The 14,048-nt window shown below is 40.2% G+C and overlaps 1 protein-coding gene across 2 annotated transcripts in view; it reads right to left on the bottom strand.

The window, feature by feature from the left end:
* Positions 1–14,048, bottom strand: part of neur (E3 ubiquitin-protein ligase neur) — a 237,738-nt gene that overhangs the window by 147,102 nt on the left and 76,588 nt on the right. Inside the window, exon 1 of one of the 2 annotated variants that reach the window (XM_083142969.1) lies at positions 11,710–11,743. The exons of the other annotated variant lie outside the window; for it this stretch is intronic. Coding sequence (XP_082999095.1) covers positions 11,710–11,734 — 25 coding nt within the window. The 5' untranslated portion in view covers positions 11,735–11,743. Of the gene's footprint in view, positions 1–11,709; positions 11,744–14,048 lie in introns of those variants that run through there. 2 annotated transcript variants of the gene reach the window in all.

Raw genomic sequence — 14,048 nt, 5'->3', positions numbered from 1 at the left:
TATCGAAAGGGAAAACAATAGTACCAATGAGTTATTCAAGCCCTAAGAGAACATTTGTATTTTGCAATACCTTCTCCCTGTGTGTGTGCTGTCTTCCCATTTTCTCCGCTGTGAATGTGGCAACTAAGTGTTCAAATTCACCTCGTAAATGGAACGCCGAGCTCTGGGTGGCAAAGAAAGCACGTGCTGTCTCCAGCGGTCCTCCTAGTGGGTGGAAGCACTCACGTGATGGTTCCCAATGTCTTCCAGAACATGTCTTCTGTCACCTGCGTCAGAAACTGAACGTACCGGGAAAATCCTTCTGAGGTATAATCTATATAGTAAGATGCAACTTCACTTGCACCAGGGTCTCATGTACAGCTTCTTCCACATTAGTCTTCCATGAACCACAGATTCATACACGTCCTAGGAGCTGAAACAAATGGTCGCCAAAAGACACGTTCACCGCTAGAAATGTACGTGATTGGTTCGCTCCGCCATCGACAATCGTTGATTGATTTGGTTTATTTCACTTCGCTTTTCTGCCACTTCTGGATAATCGCGAAGACGAGGATGAGTGATATTATGAAACCAATAAAGGGACACTCACAAAGAACATCCATGCCCAGGCCGGGATTCGATCACCGGTGTCGTAGCGGGCTGTGATAACCACTCTGCTACGGAGGTCAGCTAATCGACAATCATGATAACTCGACCTGCAACCGAACTTCATTTGTTCTTGGATTTGAATGTTTCTTCGGGGTAATACCTTTCCCTTGGCGGGTCTAAGATTCCAAATTTGCCTGGAACTGATCAGGTCCATAGCCGTAAATATTATTTTGTCCACAGAACCGTTTTGTTGCTGGTGAACGACTATGTGCCAATAAAACAAGCCAAAGCGGAATTATGTTATGTGTGTAACCAGACACTACAAGATGGCGACCGCCGCAAGCAGTTGGCTCCACTCGCCCAAATGCTGACTACGCAATAAAACTCCATTCAGCAGTGAGACTGATTGGGCGTCACATCGTTAACAGCCCAAAGACGAAACGGTCGTAATTGTTTCGACTACAACTGCGCGATTGGGAACTTTTTGAACACACCTTGGATAAAATTTACAATAAAGAAGAACAATTTCCGTCATTTTTCAAATGTATCCTCCAGGCAAAATTTCTAATTGTGACCATGACGTGCAGCTGCGAATTCAATACAAACATAAATACTACAGCTTCATGCAACGAAGACAGGTTCTCTTATTAAACACCGCCACGGCGCATTGCCATCTAGACATATGTAAGCTGCTGCTAACGCATGAAGAATTAACCAACATTGCAGAAATTAACTCCGACCAATTAAATGAGAAATGGCCAGCTAAAAGTTCTATGAATCCTGCAGCAATTCATTACCAAGCAACTTTAATTGTTCTTTTGGTGCGACCCCTTCCACGCGAGCTTCCCGAAGAAAGACAGTAGGAGTGTGTAATTAGCGCTTATGCATTATTCATGCACCCAACAACGTGTCGATAATTTCACGTCTCCTTTTTGTACGTGGCCTTGCATTGTAAGATTTCAGAGGGGTTTCCTGTATTTGACTTGCTCTTAAAAGCAGTCATTTCCTCTGGCAATCGTTAACAACGCGACTCGCATATCTATCTTTCTTGACTCGTGGCATGGTGATAATTTCCATTTAGCGAAAAGCGAGAAAAACTGTTCCGTTTGTTACATAAAGATGCAATCATATAAAAATAAAATACTTCTCGAGAAAATAACTTCGAAACTTGGGCAAAACTTCTCAAAGATGAAAACACTCAAAGCATGCTCCAAGCTGAGAAATTTCAAGATATGCTAAATTTGTTTGGTTCATTTGGTGTTTTAAGTCCATTTTATGCACAGTACTGGACTGGAACTACAGTTCAAAGTGGAATCCGAACCACTATGTGCCTCCACCGAGTATCGAACCTGGGACCCCTTGAATACAAGCCGACGATGTTACCACTGCGCCATCGGGAGGCCCTACAAACAAGAAAAAATACGGTCTCGGCACCAAAGGTTCGGATTAGGCTCACCCTGGGCATTCCTTTGTGAGCATCCCTCATAATCAGAATTAGCTTCAAGGGCAAGAAAAAAGACGTAAAATAATCATCAATAAATAGAGTAAAATTAAATCATCCTATTTGTCCTGAAAAAGTTGGAAGAATGCTTCCCATCGCTCCCAAATTCAACGTTAATTAGATTCTGGATATACGAGGGGGTATCAAAAAGTTCGTGCAATCTCCTGGAAGGAAATAAACTAGAAACACCCTCGGATATGTGTATTGTACAATGGCCCTTTTAGGTTAAGCACACATTTTTTTCTGTTTTGGATGTTTATTGCTATTCTTTTTATTACAGGTGAATAAAGGAAGGTGTCATGATTGACAAAATTGAGGCACGGAGCGTCAACAAATTCCTGCATCTCTAGGGGAAAGCAGCGAAGCAAATTCACGATGTGATGAAAGCAGTGTACGGGGAAGAAAGCCCATCCTATGAGATGGTTTCCAAGTGGAAACTGCAGTTCCAAACCAGCCACATGGTAATTTCCGATGCCCCAGGACAGGGATACCGTCCTTCACAAATGATGCCACATTGATGGAGAAAGTGGAGAATATGATAATGGAAGACGGGAGGATCACCATTGAAAGTGTGATGGCTGTATTCGGTGTTACTTATGGGTCAATCTGGAATATCATCCATCACCAGCTGAACCTTCATAAAGTGTCGGAACGGTGGGTGCCACGATTGTTCAGCTCTTTCCAGAAGAGGACTAGAGAGGAAGCAGCACTAAAGATGTTAGGCCGCTGTGAGCTGGATGAAGAGGACTTTTTCAGCAGACTGGTTATAATGGACGAAAGCTGGATCTACCTTTATGACCCAGAAACAAAGCAGATGAGCAAGCAGTGGAAACACAACTCCTCACCGGCCCCCAAAAAGGCAAGAGTGCAAAGGTCAGCCACTAAGGTGATGCTGACCGTTTTCTGGGACTGTGAGGGAGTCATCCTGCGGACTACCTTCCACAGGGTCACGCAATCACAAGTGACTATCATTGTGATCTCCTAGCTCTGTTACGTGAAGAATTGAAGGTGAAAAGGCGAGGAAAGCTCATAAAAGGAGTGCTGCTATTGGCAGACAACACACAAGCCCATTCTGCCCATGCATCCATTTCGAAAACAGTTCAATTAGGATACAAAATTTTGCCCCACCCTCCATATTCCCGAGACCTGGCACCGAGCAACTTCATCTTCTTTCCGGAAATGAAGCGTCCACTCAAAGGACACCACTTTGACGCGAGGGATGATGTCATTTCTAAGGTGGAACAGTGGATTCAGGCCCAAAATGCAGTGTTCTATTAAAGTGGCTTACGCAAGGTGAAAGACCGCTGGCAGAAATGTGTCGCCAAGCATGGCGACTATATGGGGAAGGACTAATAGAATCATGATTTCGTACTTGTCCAAAGTTGTTTCCTTCCAGGTGATTCAGGGTGGCTACTCTAGAACCAAAATTGAAGAAGAAAAATAGAAGCCGGGACCAAAATTGTTATTATTATTAATAGTAGTAGTAGTAGTAGTAGAAGTAGTAATAGTAGTAGTATCAAAGACGTTAGTATCCTCGTGAATTATACAAAAAGGGGGTAGAAGTTGGTGCTAAAGCATTTGTGTTCGAACAAACGATTTCAATTATTTTTCAACACGTTCAATTTCATAATGGAAAACAAGCACACAAACTATTTTCGATAGAAAATGTTTCATAAATGCATTCCAAGTGTAATTCTTTTTTAAATTAACATGTATAACATTCATGCACGATATATGTTTCACATATATGCAACATGGAGCGACGTGGACACTAAATTGTGTACGTATTCAAAGTTTCTTTAATACATATTATATACAACATATATTATTTAAATACATAACACAACCAATTCATCCATCTCACAATAAAACAACAGTAAAAATGACATATTGTCTCAAATGTGCACGCTCCCTTTCCTCAAAACAATTGTTCGTGCATTTAAAACAAAATCAATTAAGACAAGTGTTATTTCTCTCTCTGAAAATTCACAATTACGGAGAACAATGAAATAATGCGAGCGAAGCGATCAAGAAATTTTTTGGATTTAATTTTTTGCAGGCTTTAACCAATATTGATTTAATAGGGTGGAAATAATTTCACGGGACGTCAATGCATTCTCTCTTTTACAACTTTTGTGCCTCCCCGATAGTGTAGTGGTAACATCGTCTTCTTGTGATCAAGAGATCCCGGGTTCGGTGGAGGCACATGGCACAGAGGTTCGGATCCCACTTTAAACTGTAGATCCAGTCCCGGTTAGCCTTTTTGTGCATAAAGTGGACTTAAAACCACAAATCAATCAATCAATTTTACAAGTTTTTTTTTCATTTAGATAGTTCGGCGCCCAGGGCCGACTCCCGCCGCCCCCTAGCTATGGTTATAAACTTGATAAGACTAAGAAAAGCAGGAATTGCGAGCGACGCGAGCAAGAAAATTTTACGAAAATCATTTTTATTTGCATAAAATGTGAATAGGATTGGATTAATACATGCTGTAATTTTTCACGTCTACAGAGAAAAATTCAAGTAGAATTCACGCATAATTCCCGGAGCCAATAATTCACGCATAATTCCTTGAATTCAAGGAATTCCCGGTGAGTAGCCACCCTGTGATTGCATGAACTTTTTGATACCCCCTCGTAAGTTCAAATCATACTGTAGAGAGGTGGCCAACGCGTCGACCGGCAAATCGCGAGAGGTAGCCAGAGGTGCTCTGTCATATTATACGGATTATATGCATAGTCACAAAACATTTATTACTTACCTCTCTCTCTTTTCAACTGTTGTATCAGGAAAAGAGCTTTGTTGTAACAGTTAATTTCTTTCCGATTATGATGTTTGCTACTCAGGGTGATTTGAAAAACTTCTGTTGTATGGAAGATGAGTGCAGGGGTAAAACATTTCCCAGTTTCGAGTCTTTTGCAACGCAACTAGATGATTTGCGCACGGAATTTGAAAGAAGTTTTACGGAGTTCTTCCAGTTAGAAGACGTTGTAACTTTCATGGCCTTCCCATTTCAGGAAATGAAAACTGAATCTGTGGATGAACTCTGTTCTCAAATATCGCAATTAGTGGAAGGAGACCCCAGTAAAGTAGAAGAAGGGAAGTTGCGCTGCGACATTTACTTGAAAGCAAGAGCAATTGATAGCAACGTATCAGAAATCTGGAAACTATTGTGTGAAAACTTCTATCCAAATATTCGCAAAGTGGCATTTTATTTGACTGCATTTTTCGGATCTACATATCTATGTGAGTCAGCGATCTCTAGAATGAATGCGATAAAATCAAACGAGAGGATCCCTTGATTTCCTGCTTGAGAGTAGCAGTAACGTCATATGACTTGCAACATGATAAACTCACTGGCGGAATGCAACGTCAAGTGTCTGGAAACAAGTGAACTGACTGCTGAAAAGTACAAAATACTGTAGTTGTGTAATTTTTTTTACTGATTCCCAGCAACAAGTAAAATACTTTTGTTAAAATGAGTGTTTATGAAAGAATAAAATTGTAGTAATTATGTTGATGTAAAAAAAAATATATTTTTTTTACCTTCTCATTACAAGGATGAAAATATATTAATTATAAACTAGGCAGATACGGCCTAAAACAGGTGCCAGGCCCACAGTACTGAAGCCAAGACTTATTTAATAAATGAATAAGTAAATAAATAAATACATACATAAAATTAAATAATCAATGTCAATTGATTGGCCCTTTGCTTCCTTTCTTAAGATCTCGTTGTTAGGTCTAATAAGATAAGTAGACCGCCAGTGATTCTTGAAATGTAAATTAGCCCTCAAACCAAAAAAGGTTGGCCACCGCTGCGTAGATGCATGCACAAAATTATTATGCTTTACTTTTGTCCACTCATTCGTTTTGTAAAAATATGTAACACGGGGTAATATCGAAGCAAGACGATACTTGATAGTCTAGTTCTCGCCTTGACCTGTAAATGCACGACTCTTTCTCGCTCGATCTATAAATTCAAGTCTCGTTCTCGCCTCGACTTCATGGCTACGTAAGCCCATTAAACCATTGAGAATATCTAGACAACAGAGAAAGCAAACCACACAAAGATTCACGTGAATGCTATAGAACGAATTCTAAGCGTGCGTAATTTTTCAGATTCTGGAGTATCATAGCGTTTTTTTTACTGGCGTCGGCCAAAGGTAAAAAACTTTTCCCAATCAAGTTTCTCTGTCTGACGCCTCGTTTCGACGATTGTATCCCTCGAAAGAGAAAATTTTATCGGAATATATGCAACCTCGCAGCGCAGACTCACAGTCGCTACTATACTCTATCCCGGGAATCTCTGGAGCAAGGCCGAGCATAATGGGAAGGGAGCGTGTGGGCGGAGCGAAGCAGTACACGCTGCTGCAAAGGCTCGTAGCGGCGGTCGTTTCCTCCCCTCCACGGAATTTTGTTCCCTCTCACGTGTTCATCGGTCGAGCCCTCTCGAGTCACTACTTGCGCAGACACTTGTTTTCGTTTGCTCGTTCCAGAAATTCCCAGGACAAAGTATAATGTATTGAGTTTGTAATTACTATGAACAAAATATATTACTCATCTGTATATAATCAGTAGGGAACGGATTTTAAGATGCAGCAGCTTTCCAAAAATATAGCTCTTCCCATACCAATCTTTTGAGATATGTGTTTTAGGACATGAAATCAATTAAAATGAACACACTTTGTTGCACCTTTTCATGAGATTAGCACATTCATCCCCTTTTTAACCCCTCTTCAGCACCATTTTTCCCTCCTTTTCTTTCATGTTTTGTTAAACAATTGGACAGAAAAAATATATGATTTTCACTCTTCTTGAGCAGCTACATAAAATCCTATAGTCTTATTTTGTTGAGCAGAACGAGAGCTATAAAATGGTACAATATAATCATTGCAGTCTCAATAGTTCCCAAGATAATGTAGTTTCTCCACTCCTGAACTCAAAACGTCAGTGACTTACATTCGACGTAATCCAGAATAACAAGTTGATTGAAACCCATGTAATTATTATCAATTATGTTATTTGCTACAGTGCTGAATACATAATGTTAATGTAACTGGTTTAGACCAGAATAAAGGCATTTTATCAGCACCTTTTTGAAAACATTTTCAGAATCTTTTTTTCCCTTTCCCGACCATAATTTTGCACCTTAAAATCCGTTTCATAATAATCAGGTATATATATATCCGCTGAAGATGTCGCACAGTAAATTGATCTGATTTAGAAAAAAATCTTTCAAATGTCATACCAAAGACATGGAGCTGGTGAAGTTCTTGTCTCGTTTTTTACAAGGTTGTCTCCATCATCAGCGGCAGTTTAGCGGACCTTTGTGGTCTCTTTGAATAATAATAATAATAATAAACAAATCTTATCTTTTGGAGATTCAAGTGACCATTTCCATAGCCTTCCAATATGAAAAGTACCCCAAAATTAAAACGTTTTTAAATCAACATTTTATTACAAAAATAATATACAACACATTTTTAGTTTTGAAACAGAACTGCGCAATGGAAGGACGTAACCGCTACACACGAATCAAGTGAAGTGATGGTGTAGGATGTCCTTTAATGAGCAGAATGGCTTATCTTAGTGCGGGGGCACTTTGAAACTACTGTAATATTGTGCCCTAAACTACAAGACGATAAAACATCATTCTATGGCAAGGGAAAGTTTTCAGGAAAATATATAAGCCAGTGAACGAGGGGGAAACCTGAGCTATATGGTATAATAATAAAAAAAAAACCTCATTATATCAAGACCAAATAAAGGACATGGAAGCCTCGAGGGTGAGACTGTTGTGATCAAGCCAGGAGTAAAGAATGGAAAAATGAAGGCATGAGAAAACTATGCTATGGAGACTAGAAACGAGGCAAGAAAGGAATGGCTGAAGTAGGTGAAGAATGATGTAAGAAAGGACATTTGAGAGAACAGGGAAGAAAGAAATGACAGGTTTTGCAAGTTATCCATTATGAAGGTGGTCATAGTCTTACAAGGGCCGTAGAATCGTGAGGGTAAGGAAATAAGATCATCATCCACGTACCATTATTCAGGTGAATAATAATATGGAGTTCCCTGTACGCTTGCATATTTTAACACTACAGATACTTTCCTGCGGAATCCACTGTTTCTGTGAGGAATCCACTATTTTGGAGTTAATCCAAGACATTGAAGATGAGCGGGAAGCCATCTTAAATAAAATTAGATTTGGAGGTTGGGTTCTCTAAGGGTTATTCCACCACGCAGTTTGGCATACTTTAGGTCGCGCTGAACGTTTTCGAAAATTTCTCTCCTTTCGAAAAATCGCTATGATATTCAACATTCTGAAAAATTACAATTGTTTAGAATTTCTTCTGCAGCACTGAAATGAAAATGTGCTCCCATGCTTTGATTGGCTTTTCTCTATAGATGCGTATGATAGAAGAGACAAGGGTGTCACGAAATTATCACAAATAGGCTATATAGATAAAAGCGAAATCAAACCCCTTAAAGATTCACTTGACTAGTGTACAAGCAATTCTTCACGGATATATTTTTTCATAAATTCATACATCATACCGATTTTTCGGACCGAGAGGAATTTTTTAAAACAACTTTCCTGACAGAGCAACCTTCAGTTCTAAAGATTTTCTGGGTATAAGGAAATTCATGAAGGTTTTGACTAATTGATTGAATTACGTTATTTTGCGTTGCTTTTTCTGCCTCTTCTGGGCTAATCGCGACGATGATGAGTGCTGGTAGGATAAAATTGATGAAGGAACATTTACAAACAACACCCATTCCCAGGCCGGGAGCCCTGACGTCGTAGCGTGCTGTGATACGAAATTCGTGAAGGAACTGTAGGCTTGCAAAAATAATGCGATTTGCCTTTCCCTGAAATGTAGGTTTGTGTATAAAAGCAGTTGATTTATAAATCATTTCCATTGTTTTTCAACTATCTGTAAGCACGGACACGCACACACACAAACGCACGAACCACGTAATATCTGACTCCACCAATGCTTCAGTTTTTAGCTTCCAATCTGATGCTGTGCTTGGCTGAATAACTGCAATCTAAATTTTCATCGCTCATGCTCCACTTATACATAAAGAAATAAATGAATTATCATGATACTTAATCTTACGTAATCAAAAAAATACAGCGTGCATTTCAGCATATATTCAATGTATTACTAAATTAGCTGACTACACAGATTGCTACAAGATTATCTTTCTTTCCGAAAAAAATACCGGACCCTTAAACATAACTAAAGTACACGGTGTACACAAAGTATCTGACACATTTATACAAGTAAACTGGTAACAATGACAGATTGATAAACTTAAGAAGTTTTATGTCCTCTATCAGTGCACGCTTTTTTTGTCCTACAGAGAAAGTCAAGACGAGAATGGATTTCTTGCAGCTTTGGGGTATCGCGTTATTTACACTTTTCATTATTCATCGTGTTTCGAACGAAGTTTTTCCGAGAAGATAGATTTGACTTGATGGTCCTATTCCTTGGCCCCGAAGTTCAACCGGCACAACCCCATTGGATTTTTTCCTCTGGGAATATGTGGCAGACATTGTTTTCTGGCAAAAGTGCGATAAAAGGAGCACATGTAGAAGTGTACTGACACAGAACACAAAACTGAGTTTGTTTATCTACCATTGCCACCAGCTTATTTGTATCTACATTAGTTTCTAATTTATTACTAATTTAAATGTGTCGGACACTTTGTGAACACCCTGTATGATGTCTACTTAACATTAACTTTGGTTGTGCACAGTAAGGCTAATCGGGACTAGACCTACAGTTTAAAGTGGGATCCGAACCACTATGTGCCTCCATTAACAATAACTAAAACAAGTTGGAGCTCCGTTTATTGTCAAACCGCGATATGCTTCATGCGTACTAATCAGAAACTGGCAAATCGACATTTCATTGCTTGTTACTTTTCGACCAAACTTACCAATCACGTTAGTATATACTGCAATAAAAAAGTTTGCGACAGGACTGCAATAAATTAGTTTGCGATAGGTCTGTTGATATACCCAAGTTTTGCCTTTGTATCTGGGATAGTTCTCGAGTGATGCATGGAATTGGTAATTTATGGTCAATCAGTGCCCAGAATTGCATACTTGTGGCTTTAGCTGGTTTTGAGATATTGAAGATTCAGGGGGGGGGAGAGAGAGAGAGAGAGAGAGAGAGAGAGAGAGAGAGAGAGAGAGAGAGAGAGAGAGAGAGAGAGAGAGAGAGACACACACGATTGTCTCCAAAGGCCATACACTACGGACAAATGTATCCAATTTATTACATTGGGTAGTTTTTGGTAGGTCTAAAGGTCTGCTATAATTCGTCACTGTAGTTCCTGAGTTATGCAGTTTTCACAGTCGCACGAACGGTCACGATAGTCATATATACGAACTCATTTACGTATGTCACACACGCACACACCACATTTATCAATAATTGTCCGCTAAGGACTAAGAATCTTTATGAATACTAGAAAGACTTAATTGTTTGTAGTGCTGGATTGATATTGATGAGTATATTCTTTTCTTTCTAGTTTTTTTTTTTTTAACAGGCGACTATTTCCCATCCAAGCGGAACATTTTATTTATGAAAATACTCTTAATAATAGTGCAATACACAACGGTGAAAATAAAAGCATAATAAAACGTAATTGAGCTGTTTAATAATTCTATCTGTTCGGATCTTTGCGATACCGCGAAGTAAACTTTTATTTTACGCATGGCTATAGTAGGCAACTCGCTGACGAATTTTGAACGTTTTCTCTCACGAGTACGAAACCCCCCGCAAATGTTCACAATCAGGAACCTGCGAGGCCAGAGGTCCCGGGTTCGAATCCCGGCTTAGGAATGGGTGTTCTTTGTGAGTGTTCCTTCATCAATTTAATAATATCATCACGCCAAATTACAAAAATCAAATAAAAACAACCATAACCTTTGATTATACTGTAGAACTATCATGCTGCCCCCTGTGTCGAATGTGCGAGGTTACTAAGAATCTCTCATATTTGGCAGTTTTAGTTCCTCACACGATCGTTGTATGTGTTTACTATAACTTCTTAAAAGAGTTGCTAGGTTTGTAAAAAGTAAAAAAAAAAGTAAAGTCCCGCCTGTGCTTTGCACCACGCTATGAAAACGTATAGGGGGTGTGGAGTTAGGGGCCCACACTTTCTTCATCACGGCCGAAGGTGGGGGTGATGTGATCAACAGCGCCCCAGGCCGCCTTTACCTCCCAGTTTCCTCCAGGTATCCACTTTGAACAGGTGGAAAAAATCCCGGTTCTCTCTCGCCCGAGATCGAACCCGGGTCTCTCGCATGGTAGTCAGACGCCCTAACGACTGAGCTACCGCGGCTTGTGTGCTTCCTAATTGTTTACGAAACTCTGTGTCTTGAAAGTTTCTAATCGTGGCAACAAAAAAACCCATGAATTTTAATGTTTTTTAAACGTTTTTACAAAATTGCCTCACTTTTCTGTGAACATTTTCACTCCTAGTTGATTTCCCGAACTTCCTAAGTTTTCCACGCCAGTGGGAACCGATGGTAAGCCCGTACCTAATATTAATCACAAAACAAGAGACTACGATATCTACACTAGTGCAGCAATACATACCTCTGCAAATCAGCGCCATTAGCATCTCCGCTCGATATCGCAAAAAGCAGGCGCCTTCTATCAACGGAATGCGAGAGAGGTAGCGTGCGGAGATCGCCACGGGAGCACAACTGATCAATCATCTCTTCAACGACACCAAGAGCGAAGGGGAAAAAAGGGGGGAAAGAAAGCGCGAAAAAAAAAAAAAAGGAAAGGATGCGTAGGTACGAGAGTGCATTACCTCAGCATCATCATAGCCGTGCACTTCGCCGCTTGTTTGCTTGCGAAAGGAAACGAATTGATGGAGAAACCTGCCGAATACTCGTCGGGAAACATGCGATGACGTCGGTTGACTTTGGCAGCAATCCAAGCCGTGCCAAGCTCAGTCGGAGAAGGCTTGACCGAGCTTTGGGAGGTAATTTATGATTTCTAGAACTCGCTCGCCACGAGAGAGCACCGGATTTTCCTTCCGCTGTTGTTTCTCGAACTGCTGGTTATCATTTTATACACACCACAGTGAGGTTCATAAATTGTCACTTTTACCGTTTTTCACTAGGGCTGAACCGGTACCACACGAACTCGGGACTTCCCCCTTAGGACTCTTATCGACCCCACTTTCACGTAGTACACCTTTGACTGCGTTCGTCTAGACTAACGATTCTCTGGCGTTTGGACTCGCAGCCAATATATTTCTCTGTGAGGCTTGTGTCTTGTCCAGTCATCAACATCGTCGCGATTAGCCAAAAGTGGCAGAAAAGCAACTAAAATAAACTAAATCAATAATTTGGAACCGATACTGATACCAATGCTTGAAAATTGTTTAAAATACTTATTAACAATTACTGCAATTACTCACCAATTTACCAGTGTTTTGCTTCAGAATATTCACGAATTATATTGCAATATTAAAACTGCTGTCATTTAATCACAAAATACATAATTTTTACCCAATACTGGTGCAAAATAAACGAAAAACTTTGATTTCAGCATAAATTCCAGGATATTAGACACGCCGCAACAGTGTCGCGCGACACTTGCGTGGACTCCAGCAAATAGCCAAATTATCGTTCGGTATCTGTGAAAAATTGCAAACCGATATTACGCCCTTATAACTATATTTACCTTGTTACATATGCAGGGTCGTGCGCAGAAAAGGTCCGAGAGAGATTTTCACATGGTCATAAATTGCCATTATATCTCTCGGTAGACAAATGGTTAACATTCTCGCATTTGAGCGAGCTGTCCCTGATTCGATCCCCGGGTGAATAATCCAAATTTTCGATGTCGACCCTGCATTGTAAGGATAATTGGAAAAGCTACTTGAAAGTAATAGTGGCGGATATACGGTATGTCCCAAACAAAAAAAAAAAAAAGTGGTGGTAACCTTTGGGTATACTTTTGTTTGGGACACCCGGTATAATCATCCCTTCCCATATTTGCAACGCAAAAATCGTATTTTTAATATATATACGAGGCACATGTAAAAATAAAAAAGGGCCGATAATATTCTACTTGGGACTGGCAACACTGAAGAAGCTGCGCGTGCACGAAAGCATGCTTAAGTATTCTGTGCCTGCAGCAGAGGTATATTTCTCAGTGCGAGGTGCGTACGTGCGAGTAGCAGGAAGTTGAAATGGCTGCTGTAATAGAAAATCTCGCCAAATGCGAGGTGAGGTCGGTGATTAGATTTCTCAACGCACAAGGACTGAGTGCAGCTGACATTCATAGGGAATTGTGTGCCATTTACGGACCAACAGTAATGTGTGAAGGAAAGGTAAGACAATGGTGCCGTGCTTTTCGGGAAGGACGTTCAAATGTTCATGATGACGAGCGGAGCGGCAGGCCTAATGTTCAGACGGACGACCTTGTGCAACGTGATCCTAATGTCGAAATGTCAGAATTAATAAGCTTTTCGGGCTCAGAACTGTGTAATAATACAATATTTTTTTGAAAATTATCTCTGGATAAACGAATTCCACGAAAAATCGAGTTTTGATCCTAATTTCGAAATGTCAGAATTAATGTTTTTAGGCTTTGATGAGAAAGTGCGATCCAATCGCCGTTTCACCATTACTGATCTAGGCAAGGAGTTTCCTGAAGTGTCTGATAAAACATTGCACCGAATTGTAACGGACAATCTGGGTTATAGCAAACTGTGTGCGAGGTGGGTGCCAAAAATGTTGAGAAACACTCACAAAGATGAAAGAATGAAATCAGCACGTGATTTTTTGGCCTGCTGGAAGAAGGATGGGGATGACTTGTTTTATCACATAGTGACTGGAGACGAAACCTGGATATCGTACGTCACTGGTGAGTCGAAGCAGCAATCCATGCAATGGTGTCACTCCGGTTCACCGAAA

The sequence above is a fragment of the Lepisma saccharinum genome, chromosome 21 (assembly GCF_977018435.1).
Source record: "Lepisma saccharinum chromosome 21, izLepSacc3.1, whole genome shotgun sequence".
Taxonomy (NCBI): Eukaryota; Metazoa; Arthropoda; class Insecta; order Zygentoma; family Lepismatidae; genus Lepisma; species Lepisma saccharinum.
This window is presented reverse-complemented; position numbering and strand designations above follow the sequence as displayed.